This window comes from Lytechinus variegatus, chromosome 2, assembly GCF_018143015.1.
Source record: "Lytechinus variegatus isolate NC3 chromosome 2, Lvar_3.0, whole genome shotgun sequence".
Lineage (NCBI taxonomy): Eukaryota > Metazoa > Echinodermata > Echinoidea > Temnopleuroida > Toxopneustidae > Lytechinus > Lytechinus variegatus.
The window spans coordinates 13,665,205-13,686,710 of record NC_054741.1 but is presented as its reverse complement, the minus strand read 5'-3'; the positions used below and the strand labels follow the sequence as shown (position 1 = coordinate 13,686,710).

General features: G+C 35.5%; 1 protein-coding gene across 2 annotated transcripts in view; it reads left to right on the top strand.

Moving 5' to 3' along the window:
- The window catches only part of LOC121407378 (lactosylceramide alpha-2,3-sialyltransferase-like), a 33,332-nt gene extending 15,244 nt beyond the window's left edge, over positions 1–18,088 (top strand). Inside the window, exons 1-9 of one of the 2 annotated variants that reach the window (XM_041598428.1) lie at positions 3,912–4,347; positions 9,784–9,985; positions 10,529–10,610; positions 11,448–11,809; positions 12,442–12,505; positions 13,665–13,760; positions 14,152–14,338; positions 15,013–15,156; positions 15,980–18,088. In XM_041598428.1, coding sequence (XP_041454362.1) covers positions 9,817–9,985; positions 10,529–10,610; positions 11,448–11,809; positions 12,442–12,505; positions 13,665–13,760; positions 14,152–14,338; positions 15,013–15,156; positions 15,980–16,228 — 1,353 coding nt within the window. In that variant the 5' untranslated portion in view covers positions 3,912–4,347; positions 9,784–9,816 and the 3' untranslated portion in view covers positions 16,229–18,088. Of the gene's footprint in view, positions 1–3,911; positions 4,348–9,783; positions 9,986–10,528; positions 10,611–11,447; positions 11,810–12,441; positions 12,506–13,664; positions 13,761–14,151; positions 14,339–15,012; positions 15,157–15,979 lie in introns of those variants that run through there. The other variant, XM_041598427.1, reaches the window with a different exon arrangement.
- The last annotated feature ends 3,418 nt before the right edge of the window (positions 18,089–21,506 follow it).

The window sequence follows — 21,506 nt, the reverse complement described above, 5'->3', positions numbered from 1 at the left end:
TGATCAAATCAAGAGCTTATTTGTGTCATAAAAATTTTTGAATAAAGTTATATGATATGTCACATAACGAAATTTGTTATGTCATAACTTTTTTGTCATACTAAATCCAATATGATGATATCATCAGTATTACGCTTTTTTTCGTCTTTGCATTCAAATCAACTTATTGTTTTCGTGGATTTTACCTTAAGAGTCTACCGCCTTAATAGATATCACTGAGTAACGGAAGTGATTTGAATTAGTATCGAATGTTTACCCTATTTTCTTGATAAGCATGTCGAAATCGTTGCTGCCCAATTTTTAATTGCATTATCATATTTCCCCTCAATTACGCGTTATGAGACTGTTATTTTCATGCTCCAGAAAATATTTGTCAAATTATCAGGATATAATATTTCCATTGGCTTCTGACGCTTCCTCCGGAAAGCATGCTGTGTACTTATGATCGGATACTCTTCATAAGAAGACTCTCTTAGGGACTTGAACGTACTAAGAAACCCACGCGGGAAACATGAAATTATGTTTCATATTATTCATTAATCATATTTCATATAATTTTTCTTTGAATATTACTACATTATATACAAGTATAGGAAATGTGCGATTGCTGTGAAGCGAGGTAATTAAATGATTTATTATCAATTAAGGAAATAATTCGAAAAAAAACTCACGATGGTATGAGTCCTATTGTTCCCTTTTTAATTCCCTTTTAAAGGGAAAAGTTTCTGTTTTGCACTTGGATGCAATTAAGAGTGTAACGTTATTTTCATTTTCTATTCTCCTTCGTAATATATTCCTTAATGGTATAGACACCATTTCTCATAAAGCTGAAAACAAGTCCCTTTGTATTCGTAAAATTGTTGGGTCGATGACTATTCCTTTAATTGATTAAAATCTTAAGCTGTTTTTAAATCAAATGATAGAATTGTATTTCGACCCATCAACGACACTCCTCCTTGCTTGATCCAATGTAATAAATAATTAGCGTGTACCATGATGCATTTTGCCTACAAATTGCAATTTAAGTCTGGATTAGTTTGAATAATATATATGTATTTCAAAGCTCATTTCGGATCTTTAAGCTTTACATTCAAACCTTAAAAGATTAAATTTAAATCTAGAATTCAGCTCTTCACTAAAGTAATCACAACGACCGTCATGGATTCATTTCATTCCATGAAATTTAGAGTGCACCGTTAACCCCGATACACACAAAAAGTATAGGCCTACAGCTATTATGACAATTGAACAAAACACATTATGCTCGAAAGAAATTATAATTTTAGTTATCATTAAAAGACATATTGCCCCACGGTATTTTAAGAGATAGGGGAGGTGGAGTGGAAAAATAACCAGACACGCTGATAAGAAATTTATCAGGAATTGCCCAACGCACTTTTTCAAATTGTAATATTCATTCGATAAACTACTTGTCTATCGTATACTTGAAAATTTGGCTTTTTCCTCTATTTTCAAGCCCCCGCACTTGGCTTTCCAATCTAAGTCTGGCAAGCCATCAACGTCATGTCATGTTAAGATAAACGATTCCTTTATATATGTATAAGATGATAAATTTTCTTGAGGATACCAGGACTTTTTTCCTGGTTTCATCATGTTCATGGCAACGAGACTTTGTTTGTTTACAAAAGTTGAGTCTATTCTCAATATAATAAATATAGGGTAGGAATTAATGAGGAATTGTTGTTTCCGGGTCAAAATGAAAAGTTACGTATACATGAAGAAAAAAAAATCGTGTTAGCGATATTCAACATGTTCAAGGAAAGGGCATAATCTTTGTGTGTATCAAACATATTTACCAAGAAATTGGTAGGCTTATGCAGACTTGCCAAAATCATTTTAATTCGATTTGTTTCCTCGGAGATTAGTCTATAAAGCATAAGCTACTCACATTTATTTATGATACAAGTATTCGAAAATTGACACGATTTTCATTTTTAAATATATCTGTACAGGGCTTGGAGACCGTGATGTCTCGTTCCGATGCCAGGTGCTATTAAAATCGGATATTTTAAAGATAAGATAAGTTCTATTTATTCATGTTCCTTTCTCTAAATTGTGTCACAAAGTTCATTTCATGATCATTTCTGTATTAGGTAGGTAATTCAGGATAAAGCAGGTAGGATGGGCATTATGGCTAGAATAAAGGAAAGGTGTGTTATTAGGGATTTGAAAAGAAAATCTGCGTCAATCGTCATCATGTCCTGATGGAACTCTTGGCCTACTTGTGAGAGCAGCCAAAGAAGGCTATGGCACTCTGTGTCGATGGTTTTTCATGACATTCCACTCAGATATAGAACAGCTTCAATTCTGTTTTAGCCATGGTCCTATGCCACCCTAGTCAAAATGAATACACCAGGGATATAGCCCCCTCCCCCGTCAACATGGTCATGCGCCTGCGACATGGACATCCCAATCAGTGTCCTTATTGCATAGATGTGAATCCCAAATAGACATTACTCCCCAACTCAACCATGTCAACCAAGTGTGAACCGATCGATACAAGTTTTCTTATCATTTGAATATTAAATATTTCATCATAAGAATTATTCGAATTCTCTGATCTGAACTTCATATCCACTGGAAAATGTCCCAAAACGAGGCTGAGCAGCTGTAGTGAGACGAACCAATATGTACAGAGTATATACATGTACAACTGGCAATGTCAAGTTTTCGACTAATATCATGTAGGCTGTCGGAAGCCCACGCTTCCTGAAGCGCCCACCAAGTCATAAAACGAGATCCACATGGCATTAGCATCTTCAGATCCTCTTTGTCCATCAGTCTCGGGATATAGTTGTAATATTTTACAGTTATCCGGCCAGCATTAGTATACCGTCAGATAACAATTTAAGGGGTTTATGTATTACTTATTATTTATGCCAAATTGTGATCTATTTCTGTTGATGTTTAGGTACATTCAGTATGCAAACCATCTCCGGAAACCATCTGGAAAATGAATAAAGAAAGTCCCATTATTAACATAATAATGTAAGAAAACATGTTCAACTTTGCACTTTTACCAATGTGACCAGGGTCGGCGCAACAAGGGGAGGGGCAGGGGACGACCTCCTCCTATGACTTTTGTTTCAAAGTAGTGAAGAAATAGAAAAAGTGGGAGAAAACGGACGAAAGAATGTGAGCAGGCCGATAAAAACGAGAGATCTAGTTTGTGTAACTATATACAATATTCGTGTAATATAATCGAATTGAGAAAAATTTTACATCACATGTAGCCCCCCCCCCACAAGTGCCAGTGCCCCTGAATGCCATCCCATAGGGAACACCTGAGGCCCAATTTCATTAAACAAATTGCTAAAACAACGACCCTTGCTACAATATCAACTTTCTGGAAGAACCAATCAGGAAGCAGAATTTTCACTGTTGCCATGGTAGTAGTTGACATTCCAGCAAGATTTGTTATCATATGTACTTTTTTTTTAATGAAATGGGACCCTGCTGTCCTTTCTGAAACATGCATAGTTGCAAGTGAAGAGTGAAAGTATGGGCAAAATTGCCATTTGGCACCATTAAGAGTGACCTGATTTTGGGCTGCACCTTTCATGATAAGGATATTTAGTGAGCAAATATGAAATAGTCTCTAACATTTTGGATAAACAAAATCATCAATTTTATTGCCAGTATATTAGTATTAAACAACGTTTTAAATACTTTATGATTGGTTAATTCTATATTACAAAACTCAACTACCAGCAGAATATGCAAATTGATATGTATATATTTACAACTTTTTAGGGAGAAAGAAGCTTAAATGAATCAAACACAAAAGCGCGACTGTCACTTCAATGGATTTCACGCACAAGAGCTTTTTTGCAGATGTAGACCAAAATGTGATTGTATATGAAGATGTCGTTTATATATGCTTTTTAAACGTCTGCGATCTAGAGTCCTTTGGCAAGAAGCAATTCAACACTTTGCCACTCTGTACCAATGTGTTAAATGATTAGCTCGGTTGGATGCGAAAGCCTGTAATGTAGTATGGGCTAGCAATGGAGTTGGAATGCTCCCAAAGAGCGGAAAAAGTGGAAGCTAGAAATATGTAAAGAGCTTAGAGATGTCGTTCCAATGTATTAAGCGATAAATAAAGGCGGAACATCATGATGATTATAATTGTTATTACTAGGGGTTCCATCTTACGAAGAGTTGCTCAAACCCATAAGATTGTTTTCAATTTCTATAGCTTATTGACTACTTGGAGCGTTTTGGCACAGTGGATTAGTCTCCAGACTTTGAAACAGAGGGTTGAATCGCAGCCATGTCGTCATTCCTTCAAGAAAATTAATCTACAATGTACTGCACTCAACCCAGGTGAGGCAAATGGGTACCGGCGGGAAATGATTCCTAAAAAATATGTGAGCATCGGAATCGGTAGACGAGCTTAAAGGTAACATCCACCCCAGAAAAATGCTGATTTGAATAAATAGAGAAAAATCAAACTCGAATAACGCTGCAAATGTCATCAAAATCGGGAGTAAAATAAAGTTATGACATTTTTAAGTTTCGCTTATTTTTTCACAAAACAATGATATGCACAACACAGTTATATGCAAATGAGACAGTCGATGATACCCCTCACTCACTATTTCTTTTGTTTTTTTATTGTTTGAATTATACGATATTTTACTTTTTACAGATTTGACAATAAGGACCAAGTTAACTGAACCATATAGTATAAAACAATGCTAATTCCACATGTTCAGGGAGAAAGTAATTGTTGTTTCACTTGACAATGAGGAGAATATTAGAATATTTCATATTTCATAATATAAAATACAAAAGAAATAGTGAGTGGATGACGTCATCGGTCTCCTCATTTACATACCGACCAGGATGTAAATATATCTGTTTTGTGAAATTAAGGAAAACTTTAAAATTTCATCACTTTCCTATTTTACATCCGATTTTGTTGAAATTTCCTCCATTTATTCAAATCAACTTTTTGATGGGGTGGACTTAAAAGGTATATAGGAGCACCTTGAGCACCTGAGAAGGTTGGTGTATGCGTGATGCAAATACAATATTATTATTACTTGTGCAAACCTTGGCGGAGACCATTAATTCTCAAGAATAGTCTCATCGATTATTTTGGGTTATTTTATGGGTCTTCTTGGCCTTCAAGCATATATGATCAACTTCAACTCATTTGGTCTACCATCATCAGGCTGTCTCTTGGTCTTACACGCAGTAAAGCGTCTCATTTCCGCTGCGTCACTATAACTTGTCAATATTTACTTTGTCAAAAAAATAAACTTTGGTTGATAAACAGTTAATTTGTCTAATAATAATAATAAACAAATTGTTTTTAGACCAAGTGGCTATTAGACTAAACGGATATAGGCTAATTAGAAGTTATGAATAAATTTACTAATGACACTTATACCAAACAGCAGGCTTTTAACCATTGTTAAACAAATAGAATACAAATTTAAAAAACCCACTAAATTGTCTTACTTTCACACCTCCCAAACTGCCAACACAGCAACATTTTCCCTTTAGAACTCCTAATATCCTTAAAATATAGTGAAATGGGGATTTCTGGGGAAATAAAAAATGCTGCTGGTATAGATGAAAACATATTTTTTTTTTTAGAATTTACCTACCAGCAGAATATGTTAAAATTATGATCTTAAATTTGTTATGATATATGTGATATAGACAAGTATTGTCACGAGAAACAGAGTTATGGTCCATCAAAGGCGAAGGGTACAAAACCTACTTTTTCCAAGTTTGGGGGTTTTAATGTACAAGCACGAACCTACTTTATTGTAAGGTTTTTGTTTCATCAGACTTTTCCCTTCAAAATTTCAATGTAATCCTATCCCCTCTCTTAACTTTTTGTAAGTGACTGACATTTACACATCAACTGCCTAGCTTCAATCTCTGTTGAACACGTCATTCACCCCTAACTTTGCACCAACACCTTCAAATCTTTCACAGTACCTGACAGTTGACGCTGCATGTCTTGCATTGCTCTTCTAATCATTGAGGGGTTGTGACGAAGAACATTTATCTTATGCTAATCATGTGCCTGCAAGTCACCGAGGATGTGCTGAGCCATAATTGCAGCTAGACACCAGTTATGTAACATTTAGTCGAAAAAAATATAAGAAAGGTAACATTTCATTGAAAATTGCCGGAGATTCTCTGATGAAACCAAATCCTTACAATAAGGTTGGTTTTATGCTTGTACATTAAAAACCCTAAAACTTGGAAAAAGTGGGGCTCGTACCTTTCACCTTCGACGTACCATAAGTTTGTTTCCCGTGACAATTGTCTAAATATGTAATCACATATATCATAACAAATTTAAGATGTATTGAAAATGCCTGTCAAGTGACGATGAACAGCTGGGAGGTCTTTGTCGAAATTTGGTGAACCGGAACCAGTTATGGCTTGAGTTTCGGAGCTGACGACAAAATATTTTTCAATAATTATGTCGTTTTTCTCGAATCCAGGACCGATCTGCTGTTTTTTAATTCACCAATGGTTTCTCATTGTCTTGTAGGACATTTGACTATGTATTTTCCATGTTCCCGAAAGCGTTCTGCGCCACAGTGCGAAAACTCACACATATCCTGGCGCCGCCCCTGTATAACCAATATCGGGTTGTTTTTTTTTTTGCTGGGGAATATGAACCCTTTAAACACATGAGTACTGGCGAGAAGATTGGAAGGTAAAAATGAACATCCTGTTGCAGATGTGGGTTAAAGTTCGTATTGATATCTGCATGGCATACAGATGGGTTCTTTCTCATAATATCCTATGATCAAGTATTATTTGAGACAATAGCGAATGTCCCCCTGCATTGTCCAGCCCAAGTATTTGATAGGCCTTTTCTGAACTGTGCTTTTCTTCTAGACTTTTGTACGACTGTTTGTACTTTCCGTTAGCATAGGTTGACAGGACAGGGATTAATTATAATGATAATAGAAATTAGAAAAATAGGAATATTGATAATGATAATGAAAATGATGATAATGATTATGATAATGAGAATGATAGTTACGATAATCATAATCATGAGAATAATAATGATGATGGTAATAAGAACATTTATTTTCATTTAACTAGTTTTGTGATCAATGTGTCATTTTGATTTTTTTCATGATGCGAAGGAAACACGATATTCTGTTTCTGTTTCAGTTTATGCCAACTCCAGTAGTAACTCGGCAGCACGGCTTTTTGTTGGTAAATGCCAAGCTGGTATGTAACCAATTACCTAGGAAACATTTTACGTGTATGGTGGCTGACGTTATAGACGACAGATATTGCTCTCAGCCCTTTTTATCAAAGTGGAAACAATGGCAGAGCAGTGGCGTAGCTACGGGGGGGGGGGGGGCTGGGGGGCACGTGCCCCCCCTGAGATTTAGTGTGCCCCCCCAGGTGCCCCCCCCCCCAGAAAAAATTGGCAGAGCAAAAAAGGGAGAAAGAAGAAAGAAAAAGGAAAAGAAGAAAAGAAAGACAGAAGAAAAAAGAGGAAGAAGAAGACGAGTGAATGAAATAATGTGAAGGGAAGACTTGCAATTAAAAAAAATATTTTCATGTTACTATATAGAATTTTTGCTGGCGCTTCGCGCCATAATTGCCTGTTCGATGGGATTCATATCTTGCTCAATACGCTGATGTGGAGCAAGTTTTGAAGTCAATATGCAAAACATATTTTAGCTCGGACATCGAGCTTTCATTTTTTTTTTCATTTACAAATTTAAGTGCTCTGTAAAATGTCCGTTTTATGGTCTACATATCAGCATTTTAAGCTCACGCTGCGTGGTCACATTGTTTGATTTGCCAAGTTTATATTGTCTACGTGTATTCCATAATGTTCCATTAAACAAATGTATTCAGAATGCCCAGATTTTAGGTCTAAATATAAAACATGCGCGATAGCCTGCATCCAGTTTTACATCAGAATATCAATAATTGTCTGCTCACGCTTCACGATCGCATTATTAATGATACCCAATTGACTATATCCTATTTATGACTTACAAAATATGAATAGAGTGTCCCGCTTTTAGGTCTAAAATCTCAATTTTCTTCCTCTTGCGCTTCGCGCTCGCATCAATTGTTTAGTTACATACCTATCCCATTAATTAATACAAAAAGTGCTTAGAATGACCTTTTTTTTAGGTCGGAATGTCAAAAAATTGCTCGCGCTTCGCGCTCGCATTATTGAAATATATACCGTCTTCGTGGGTAACTGTAAGCAGTCCTTAACAGGTCCCTTTTCGATAATGCTAGAACAGTTGATAAAAATTTCTGTTCGCGCTTGAGGGTACATACGAATCTTGTTCAGGATCACACATAACATTGCCCAGAAAATTAAATTTTCAGGAAAAAATTAAAGTAAAAAAAATCGCTCGCGCTTCGCGCTCGCACTTTTTTATAAGGCTTATTAGATTATTTTATGTTTATGTTGTTTTATAACAATAAAACAAAGAAGTGACTGATATAGGTGAAGATAATTTCTGGCCCGGTCCCCTATTGGCGAAAGTCGGATGCGCCCTTGTGGACACATAGACACACACCGGAAAATGGCCGGTGCCCCTCCCCCCTGAAAAAGCAAAGACCCCTCAGTGCCCCCCCCCCCCGGGAAAAAAATCCTAGCTACGCCACTGTGGCAGAGTGGGGATTCGAAATCACAACCATGCGATTATGAGTCTAACGCTTTACATGAGGGATATTTAAATTCAAATGATTTTCTTCCATTTCACAAATTTCTACATTAAACATAAACTCATACAAGTATCAGTTTGTCGTGAAGAATGAGAATATATACAAGCTATTTTTTCAGAAGAAAGCGCAAGACACTAAAAGCAAAGACTTGTACTGGCGGGATACGCCTGTAGACATTCATACAACAGTAAACAATACAAAGAAAAGATGAAGGGCGAGAAAAGGGCTATTTTATCAGGCGTTGCCATGGGTACTCTCTGTCTGGTGCCAATATTGGAGTGGATTTGCACGGAAAGCTCTGCAACAAGTAAATATTACATTAGCCAAGCACTCCAATCATGCTTTGCACGTCAGTATATCGTAAAAGAAGGGTTTATAATTATCATGGACCATATATACATCTCGTAGTATACAAGCGTTTGTTCAGGAACTTCCTGAAATAGCGCATTTGATTAACGTATTGTTTGTGAAAATGACATCGATGGTTATGAAAATGTTAGTCACGATATACAACGATAAAATTGATGATGATTATAATTTTTATTATTATTATTATCATTTTATTATTATTAATACTATTATATTATTATCATTATTTTTTATTATTATTATTGTTGTTGTTGTTATTTATTATTAAAATTGTTATCATTATCATTAGTATCATTACTATTATTATTATTATTATCATTAAAGTTCGTTGTTGTTGTCGTCGTTATTAATATTACTTTTTACTACTACACTCTAAAAAATAAGTGCTAATCTAGCTCCTAATGATTGCACTTCGGAGTGCTGATTTGTCTAATTCAAATTTGAACGAGAAAAGTCAGCACTCCGAATTGCAGTCACTGTACACTACGCTCCTTAACAGCTCTATTAGCAATTAATCTGCTATTATCAGAAATTATTAGAATAACTATTATCAATAATATAAATCTTAATATTCATTTGTGTTATTTTTAATATTATTTCTTTTTTTCATTGAAAACAATCATAATTATAAAAAAACAATATTTGATAATATGTGTTAACATTTCTTTCCATCGTTATTTTCTTGCATTTTCTTTGCAGGGGAGTTACGGCAACGGTAACGATTGCTGAATCATGAGGGTGAGTCTCATGCGAATAATATTCCTCTTCGGATCTATGTTTCTTACGACATGCGTCGTCATCTTCGTTAACTACCCAACATCTTATGGGACTAGAGAAGACGAGCGAACTGTAGATAGACTTCGCAGATTGAATACACTTGAACACCGAATCTTAGGAGGACGTAAGTAACACGCAGACGCATCGGACGCGCACCGTACAACGTCCCAGTACATACCCTTTCCAGGTTTTCTGATCAGAGCAGGGACATTTGGTCATGAAAATTAACCTGAGGAATCATTTGAATTCAGAAATCTAAACTTAATGTAAATTATTTGCAGAGAGAACGAGGAAAATAAGTAGATAAGCTCAAAATCGTATTGCATTTACGATTTTTTAAAGTATTTAACGTTGCTCGGATATGTGATGATTTTACTTTTGGCTTGATTTACAATATTAAAGCAAGGCCTGTGTTAAGTGATATGAAAACAGCAACTAAAACTAAAACCAAACAATAACTGAATTATTTGGCGACGATCGTGTGGGATCAATCATAGTTACCTAAAACAAAATATCGTGTCAAAGTAGAAAATAATGAAGTTCTATTGTTTAATCATTCCGATTATTTATAAAAATGCATTTACCAAAGTGCATAATACACGTTATAACATCAAATGATACAAAGAATGTAATTGATAACGTATTTGTTCCTATTTTGTTTATACAGGTTTGTTGCAGGTATCTCAGCCGAAAGGACAAGAATACATATTCTCGAACAAAACCTCGATCGACAAAAATATAACAAAAAGGTATACAAATTGGTCGAAGTTGGATAATTGTAAAATATAGTAGTTGTAAAAATTCAATAGTGGTATTTCATTATAGCATTCAAGTTTTGCTGTGATGACGACGACGATGATGATGATGATGATGATCAAGATCATGATGATGATGATGATGGTGATAATGATGATGATGATGATGATAATGATGATGATCGTGATGATGATGATGATGATAAGGATGATGATGGTGATGATGATGATAATGATGATGATAATGATGATGTCATGATGATGATGATGATGATGATGACGATGATGACGATGGTGATGATGATAATGATGGTGATGGTAATGTCAATAATGATGATGACGATGGTGATGATGATAATGATGGTGATGGTAATGTCGATAATGATGATGATGGTGATGATAATGGTGATGATGACGATATGGTGATAATGAAGATGTTAATGATGATGATGTGGATGTGGTCTAAGGCGCCTGACAAGACACATGAAAGCCCAGGCTCCGATCCCCGGCCATGGCACTTATGCCATCGAGCAAAGTAGTTAATCATCAGTGCTCTAGCTTTTATCCTTCATTCAAATAAATGAACATTTTTGGTAGCTATGTGTGCATTTGTTTGAAAAAAAAAGATGATGACAATGATGATAATGATGATGATAATCATTTTGTTACTAATGATGATGATGATAATATTGATGATAATACTGATAATAATGATAAAAATAGTAGTAGTAATAAAAATAATAATGATGATAATAAATAATGATAACAATGATAATAATAATAGTAATGATAATAATAATATTAATAATGCTTTAATTCCTTTCCCCTTAGCATTAGCATCAAGGGAGAAGAGCTTCCTAAACCTCACAACAACATAAAAAGGATAAAGGTGAACATTAAAGGAGAAGGGCCTCCTAAACCTCAAAACAACGTTAAAAGTGAAGAGGCGCCCAAACTTGACAACAGCATCAAATATGAAAAGGCACCAAAACATGACAACAGCGTCAAACATGAAGAGACATCAAAACTTGAAAACAGCGTTAAAACATGCAAACACCAGAGGGCGCCAGATCGCATGGAGAACTTGTTTGGGGAACAGTTCAATCGAAGCATTACCCCATTCATGACATTATCCTCATTACAGTCTGCTAGCTCCACCAGATATTCTCTTCCTTTTGGTTTCCGTCGATTAGGTAAGTATTTTCCTCTTGATTTTTCCTAAAATTCATATTCCTATCTTTAATTTTGATTTAAAATTATTTCGGACAAAGTATAATTACAAACCTCTCACAAAAAGAGGCGGATGTTTACTGGGTCAAATTGGAGAGTTATGGTGTGGTAGTTGGTACAGCGATATGTAGAAAATTAATTTCCTACTAAGTTCACAAATTGATCATAGCCATGTATTTGTCCTATGATAAAATGTTCTTTGCATGATTCATTATATTTAATTTATATCGTGATGGGCCATGTCAGAGTCTTGCTTTTAATTGTCAGAAAATATGTTACTTAATATATACGAAAGTGATTTCGTGAGTTTTTTTTCTACACATTCTTAAACTTAAAAAAAACGTTACATATTCTTTGAAATGTATATCTTAATCATATATAAGTGTATATTTTGCCTCGTGTCTATTTTTTTCAAATAAAATTAGTTTATTGAATAAAAAAAGTAACATTCTAACAAAAGATTCCCATATCCACATAAATAACAAGAAAGGAAAAACGTTTTCCACGATTTAATTTGTACTCCTTTCGCTATAAAGATGATTTTTTTTTTCAAATTTGGTGATATTTGATTCCATATTCATTTGTTTACGAACAGAAGGAGCAACAAGGTCTCTTCTTGAAAAATTACCTGATACGGATATTCCGGCAGAAATCAGAAAGTAAGTTCATTTATCGAATTTTAAAGTTTCAAGTTTTATTTTTTTTTCACTTCAACTCGTCAATAATGTCAAATCCACTGACTTTAAATAAACAACTTTGCAAATTGGCAATACAAATGAATAACAAGTACATACGATATGATACAAACAAAAAATAAATCGTTAGGTATGGTGAGCGGAAATAAGTGGAGTAAAAATATGTGTATTTTCAGTTATCTCTTTCTGAGAGTATAACTCAGGGAATGGAGAGATCCACCAAGAATCAGAGTAGTCTGCTATGCAGACTCTGAATTATAATGGCTCGTAAGGTGGGATCTGCTACTGGTTTGCGAAGCTCGCAAACCAGCCTGAAAGGGCGAGCGTAGCGAGCTTCTGCAGCCTCAGTAGACCTAGTCTGCTATGCAGACTCGTTGAATCAGCTAAGGTACACACACTGCAGATGTGGGTCTACATTTGTAGACTAGAATCAGAGTTTGCTGATTGTAGATCCATCAAATGGATATTGGAATATTGCAAAATTTATAAACTGTATTCGACAGATTTCTTTTTGAAAGTGTACGTGGTAACGATATAAAATGATCGTACTGTCAATGTATTCTCTTTTAAATTTGTGGAGGGGGGGGGGGGGGTTAGCATTTGGAGGGTATACAAATATACTTTACGTAGACCAATTTGTAGAGTCTCCTGTCATCAGCACTAATTTGGGTGAAATATCTATAACCTCCCCCATACAAGTAACAACATATGAAATGGAACCTCAAAATGGCTGCATTTGAATATCAGCAGTTTGTTATTTGTGAGGTAGTATTTTTATTAGTAAAAGAACTTGTAATATTTGTCTATTTGAAAGTGAACTGGTCAAACTACTCTAGTATTTAAAGAGAGTATAGGCCATAAAGTAAGTTTGTTCAGGATTCAAAACCAAAATCTAATTTTTAGTTGCTTTTATGTAGTTGTGGTTATCGTAATTGCCAACATTTCGATCTGTCATGAATCACCTGAACTTATCAGAATAAACGGTGAAAAATATTAATTAAAAAAATCATATTTCTAAAGTGTACCACTTTACCAATAAAACTTATTCCGGTACCTCGGATAGCTGAGTACCCCTCATCAACAGTGATCATTTGCTTTTTATTTTCCGATAAATCACGATTAGGTTGTCGTGTCGTCGGTGTATTGTGATCGGGAATGGAGGTCTAATGAAAGGGGCCCAGCTTGGTAGTGAGATAGACAAATACGACGCGGTATTCAGGTAAGATATTTTAGACATTTTCCGTAGATCCTTTTGGTCATTTGTCATGTTCATTGTGATAATGAAGATGGAATAGTTGTTGGAAAGATGATGGTGATGAAGATGATGGTAGTGACGATGATGATGATGATGATGATTATGATGATGATGATGGTGATGTTGATGAAGATGATGATAATGATGATGATGATTATGACGACGACGACGATGATGATGGTGGTGATGATGAAGATGATGATGATGATGATAATGATGATGATGATGATGATGATGATAAGGATGATGATGATGATGATGATGAGCAAGAACAATGAAAAAATAAAGCGGGGGACGAAATATATCTTCTAGCTTATGCCTCAATGATGCTTACGAGTTATTTCGTTATTTTCAGATTGAATACAGCGCCCATCAAGGGATACGAAACTGACGTCGGGTCGAAAACCACAGTACGAATTGTCTATCCCGAGAGCTCGGTTCTCAGCCCAGATGTCTACGCTCAGGACTGGACTTTGCTTGTCGTTGCATTCAAACAGGTCGACCTCCAGTGGATCGACTACATCATAGAAGGTCGTGACTTGGTAAGGATGTTCATTTCTCGGACATATACTGGGGGCTTACAAATTGCAAACAGTTAGGGGTTGAAAAGGGAAGAAAAACAAGAAGACACAATTAGTCACTTGTACCGTGTGTTGGTTTTGTTTTTCCTATATCGGCCACTGAAGTGAGCTCTTTTAGCTCCCTCAGCTATATTTCATTAACCATGTTAACCAAGAAGTAGACACAACTATCCACAATGTACCCTAATAATCTTATCTTCGGGCCCACCCCCCCCAAAAAAAAAGGAGCGGAGACAAGGAGTACCTGAATGGGCAATTTCGCCAATCATATACGGGCCGTTTTGTTGGAGCCAATTAGGATCCAAGGGAAAGTTTTCTTTAAAAACTTTGTCAGTGAAGACAAACATGACTTAGTCAACATGATCAATCAGATGCTAATAAATTTCGTGTCTTAAAACATATTTTTGTAAAAAGTCACCCATTCCTCTTCATGAAACACCCCCTGGGCAGTGATCTTGTCGATCGAAATTGAAAAAAAGCGGATACGCCAAATCAGTCTGAAATACCCCAATCACGAAAAACGTCAAAACAAACCATGGTTTTGCTTTTATTTCCATTGTCAATCGATACAAAACAAAAACAATTGTTAATTGGTTGATGTAATTAGATTTATTTAAACTCCCTTATTCATACAGAAAAAACTAAAGGGATTCTGGCACCCGACTGCGGATTTTGTGCCGAAACCGAGAAAGGATATTCGAATATTTAATCCGGCAATCATATCAGAACTTTCAGCTAATCTCATCGGATTTAAGATAGCGAAGGGCAAAATGGATAAGGTAAGTGATGTCTACATGGCCTGTCACACAAACTGTATAGCACACACTGGTTCAGGCTTCACCATGTCTTCTATAAACATGTAGATAAAAATTTTAGATTCTGTGTCATGAACTTGAATCATGTTTTCCGGACGTGGCGTTTGACCTCTGCGTCACAAAGTCAAATCACATCTTCTGGATAACAATTTTAGGTTCTTTGTCACAAATTACTTCACCTTTTCTAGATGTATATAAGGTTTTTAAAGTTTTCACGAACTCACGTACTGCTCTGTGTCAAAAGTATACATCATGTCTCATGGACATACTGGATGTAGTCTACGCTTTACCATATTTACTTGTCCTTGTCACAAACCAGGGCGTGAAAAAATCTAGACGCAACTTTTGGTGCTCTGCTACAACTCACTTCTTTTAGATACAATGTTCATATTCTAGATGTCTTGTAAACTAGATTTCACCTGTAAGGTCTGATTCACGAACGTGCATTTGAGGTCTATGTTACCAACTCACGTCCCATGTCAAATAGTGTGTCACAAACTCTCATTGCGTCTAATGAATGCAAGATAAGTTATTATTGTTTATTTAATTATATTTTGTTGGCTCATTCATATTCATTTTATCGACATGCTGCACCAGCTGAAAGGAGCTGGTCGCAGTTCCGGGACATGTAGAATGACTATTCAATTCAATTCAAATTCAATTCAAATTTTGCAATGCACAAAAATTCAACAAAGATTTCTGGAGGTATAATTTTTCTTTTTTGTTGAATTTCATGAAGTTTCCAAGAATTTGTTGTTTAAGATTTTGTGTTCACATCTTTCTGCAGAATGTACCGACGACGGGTTCAATGGCGATTATGGTGGCGCTAAGGTTCTGCGACGAGATATCAGTGGCAGGGTTCGGCTACGATATCAAACGCCCAGATACACCGATCCATTACTACAGCTCAGAGAAAACCAAATCCATTATGTCATCGTTTACCCACGGAATCGACCTCGAGAAGAAATTCCTTCACAAACTGGTCAAGCAAGGAATCATCAATGATCTCACAGGAGGTCTTCGGAACCAACTCTAGACCAATTTGTCCATTATGTATTTTATACAACCAGCAGCCGATCAACGCAGGTCTACGATTCACTGCTGGTAGAAAACGCAATTGGGGCAATTTTAGGTGCGCACAGTCATCCAAATTGAGAATTGTATTTTATTGTGGAATATTTGATTTGGTTTGATAGAGGTGGTTATTTACCATATTGCAGACACGCATTAAATCACAAAAGCGTAAAGTGGACAACCAATTAATGCACAATTGTATTTGATAAAAGTTTCTCCAAGCATGCCAAGTGTGATCTGTATAATTATGATAATCCCCAGCACATGCGTATCTGCCTGGTTGTTATCCTTTTTTAGATGTTTATGATGACGATTATTCATGATGAATATATTTACATTCCTCTTTGATTACATGCATACGATTTCACACGACAAAGTCATGTGACAATATGTTGTAGGATAGGTTTTATCTAGCAATGTGTATATTTGAAATAGTTCGTGAAATAAAGGCTTGCCAATAAGGTGAAGAATATATTTTTAATAATTAATCTCTGTTTTCAAATACCATTTTATAAACTGGAATAATTTATATGCATGATCAAATTAAGATAAAAGCATAATCTGCAAATTTCGCCACCGATGTTGTCGGTCTTGCCTTTCAATTACGTGCTTTATTTCAGTAATTAAAAAATATGCCCTTTCCGAATTCAATTGTGAAATCACTTAGCGATAATCAGTACTTTTGTTAATTAATTGTACATAGCAAATGTTAAATTAACTCTTGCCTCCTTGTTTTATGTTTACCTATGACTGTGTTTGAAATAAATAATCTATAGTATCTCCTTTCTATTATGTATGATGTCATGCCTTCAGAAACACCAAACGTATTTTATATTCCCGGTTATAATTCTCCTCCTCCCTCTCAACCTCTTCGATCTTCACTCTTCTTCTTCTTCTGCTTCTCCTCCTCCTCCTCTTTCTCTTCTTTAATGTTTCTACTATCTTTCCTCAAGGTTTGAATACTATTGTCATTGTGTTATATTATTGTAGATGTAAGATAAGATGTAAAATGTAGCGAGATCGGGAAATATATTGCTATAGCGCCCCCTTGTACGAGAGGCAAAAGATATTCATTCGATCCAACCTATTTCCAATTTTTATTTTATTTCATTTTCATACAGCTGATCGACAAAGTGTATGAATATGATTGTCCATCTATAAACACTTATTCTACGGAGGGTAACTATTAAACTTTTTCCAACTTGGGAAGAATCATCACCAGGTTTGGAAGTATATTTTACTGGCGGAAGGATTAGGGCTATTTTTAATTTCATCTCTCATGACATGTCTTCTTAATGTCGATCAAGTGACCCTTTTATGGTCAGATATGGATTGTCAGATATCCTATTCACTTGTGCCACTTTAACACACGAGTCTATGGGAAATGTTTTATGCCCGTGAGACCTCGAAGTGTTTGACCATCGTGCGTACTATCTGTGATATCTTCATAAGCAAATTGTATTATTTCTATATTTTTTTCTCTCTCTCTCTTTTTTTTTTTGGGGGGGGGGCTATAACCTTGATTTTGCTCTGCTGTATTTACTCTTCCGGGAATATACGCCTGTTTTATTTTATCAGTGTCGTGTATCAAATGAAACGAATGTAGGAATGCGATGATTTGGCCATGATACATTAAAGCAAAAACCACATTTTGGCACTAGAATGTTGATTAGGTTGAGGCTGTTGTAACCCCCCCCCCCCCTCCCCAGAGAAAAGACATCAAATGTGTTTTGTTATAAATTGCAACCGACTTCCTGTTTTGATAATGAAACTTTCAATATTTGAGCCTATTTCTACGGTTATTCTGTGTTATGCTACATATTTATATATATATTTATATATTTTTTTTGGTGGGGGGTTCTCTCTCTGTAAATGTGGTAGTGCTACAAATCATTAACATAATTATTATAGCCGCACTACCAGATGCGAATTTATTAGAATACAAAAAGCATACATATTTCCCTAATTTTGGTGTTGAGTGCACTCATATGGATTGGAGGTAAAAGAGATAGATGTGCTTAATTGCAGACTGTTTCAAAGTTTGAACGAATTAAGGGCAGACTCGTGCACTGGACTGATTATATTTACGGTAAAAATTGATAGTATGTAATTCAATATGTTACTATTCACTCATGGAAACTCAACTTTTTAATGTTTACAAACAGAGGGCCTTTAGAATAAAATATGTGTAATCAGGGGATCCAGGATCCATTATTTTCCAAAATGGGGGCACATTTTCCGAGGAAAAGTTTTACAAGCAAAAAAAAATGAAAATATAGATTTTTTAAAATGTGCCTTCCTTACATACCTCTCGTAGTATAGAGATATGGATTTGACATGTGCCAAAGTGAACGAATTATTTGCGAGGATTGCCAAAAAATCAAGTTTACTGAAATAATAGGCCTACCAAAATTGTAAACGAGTGGCTTTGTTTTTAAATCGTTCGTATTGTAAATACAATGTAGCAGATTATATTTCATGTTACAATAACTCTAGAGTCGATATTTTTTTTAATATGTATATATTTTTACAATGTTGTAAATGTCACCCGATCTTTCATCTTGATTTGGATTATACATTATTTTTAGTGGATATTTCATAAAGGTGTCCATAAGCTATGCTCGACTCAACTCACGACTGGTCATCTACCTGTGCTAATTGAGGTGCCTTATACAGTCGGGGCGGCACCGCGGGGGCAGGGGGCGACCTCCCCTAACATTTGTTAAATAGTGCAAAACGGGTGAGAGAAGAAGAAAAAAAGAAAAGAAAAAGAGAATAGGGAAGGGAGAACAGAATGAGAAGCATAGGTATGGACAGTGTAACTCTATAATACTCCTCTATGATTTGATTCAAACGAATATATGACGTCATCTTTAGTTTTCAGACACAGATTTACAATTAATCGCAACACATGTGATTGAGTAAGGGACCGAAAAAGACTTACAATTATTGATCGCAAGTTTCTTGCAACGCACCATTAGTCTTGTGTGAATACGTACTTGTAGATAAAAGTTTCTAATCAGGACCACTGATCTCCCCTAAGGGGAGAGATCAGTGATCAGGACCTGTGCCTGCAGACTCGCCGTGAGTGGAGTCATGCATATTAACCTCTGATACCCATGCATAAGACTTACGTCTAATAGCTATTATCGTAACTCTTCATGGAATGGTGGGCTTTGATTGGCTGTTGAGCTGCATATGTCATGCTCAAGAGCGAAGAAAGTCGAGTACTCCCTGAAGAGTTACTATATAATTTATGCAAAGGGCCATATCTGCGAATAACTAAAAGATGGTTTTAATTCATTATTTTAACGAAACAGTTGCCCTGCTATTTGTTGTTTTGCATTAGTAAGAGACGATGAAGGAATCTTCTCTTAAGGCCTGGTCACACCGCCCGAGCGTTGTTGGAGCGGTAGGGAGAGAGGGTCGAATTTCGTTCACAAAATTGGGGAAAAAAAATCGAAAAAAAAATAATAACAATCGAAATCGAAAATGGTGAACGGTAGCGAATAGTGATGATTTAGTTTGCGTTATGGATTGTTTCTCTTCCTTCAGCGCTGCCAAGCGTAATATCATTAGTTGTTTTATTTATTTATTTATTTATTTATTTATGTAATTTCAAAATTTATTTATTTGTTTTTTATTTAGATTTCAACATGGTAGCCCATTCAAGAAATTGAACGTTTATGGTGCCATAAAATACTTCACAACTCCATACGATGAAATAAATTGAAAATATGGAAGTAATGGTGTCACGTTTACCATAGTCTTAATCGTGAAATGATCATAGTGATCGCATTGGCGGCGGAAGCCAAAAAAATTAGGAGTCCACCTATGAGTGATCGTATACGATTAGTAGTAGCAGCCCTATTGTTCGTAGAAAATTTCGATAGATTATTTTTTTCAGCTACGAAAAGACAATCGTGACGTTTCTAACGAATTACACAACAACAGGAACATATGATGCATACATCATGGAAGTATTAATTAACGATATCAAAATACCTTTCCGGTTTCTATGACTCAAAGCTTGACTCGATAATCGAATGTAAAATTAGAGGGAGTTCTAGTTCAATTTCTGCAAGTTTTCATTTGCCTGGCTGTGATGAAATCGAGTTTAGTGACTTCTTTGACACTGAAAATCGTCACTTTGTAAAGTTACCATCCTGTCGTCTATGTTATCACTTTAATGTTGCTTGTATTTCCCTTACTTTGTAACTTTGTCCTTGAAATTTTGAAATGAAATAAAACAAATGTTTTGATAAATGAAAACATTAATCAATTGATAGATTTGATTCAATCAATAAATGATATGTGTCAAAGGTGATGTATCTCCTACACTGACCGAGTACGAATCATTATTTATTATAATTCATTTCACTTGTTTTACTCAAATTTGCACATTGTTGAATCTCTCCATGTCTTCTTCCATATTATTTTTATTCTATTTGTAACATAAAAATAAAACTTTGGCATAATTTACATTTCTATTTTGAAACTTTGACAAGTCAACATGTGAGATTAAATGTCTTCATCGCAAGATACGTAGACAACTAGACACGGTGACATATACATTTTCATACAAGCTTACTTGGCGAGATAACGTATCTCGCGATGACGACATCAACTTGGGAATATCTCGTCATTCGTCATTATTAACATGTAACTTTTTATTCGTCGACTTTGCACGATAACTTATACGTCTACTAAGCAAGATAGTTTATCTCGTTATATCAACAGTTTTCTGTCTATTCGTCGACTTGGCAAGATAGCTTATCTCGCTGTATCAACATTTTACTTTCTACACGTCGACTTGGCAAGATAACTTATCTCGTCATATATACTTATACATCCACGTGACAAGAAGAAATATCTTATCAAGTCGATGGCACTTTAAATCTTCCATACGATGTATGAAGTACTTAACATAAAATTTATCATCTCTCCATGTCGACACATTAAGGCTATTAAATTGACATGGCAATGAAAATATATCGCCATCTTGCCAAGTCAATGACACTTTAAAAGAGTTCGTTGGATGTTCTGTCTCAGGTACTTTTCATAATCGGATATCATTTTGTCTTCAGTATCTCCTTCCAATAGATTACTCTCTGATACGTCTTAACTTCTTGCGTACCTATATAATCAGGATTTTGGTCATCGTTCTATTATGGAATGACCTTCCGTTCATCGTGCAGGCGATCTGGATTAAACCGTACATATTCCGGCATTATTCAAAG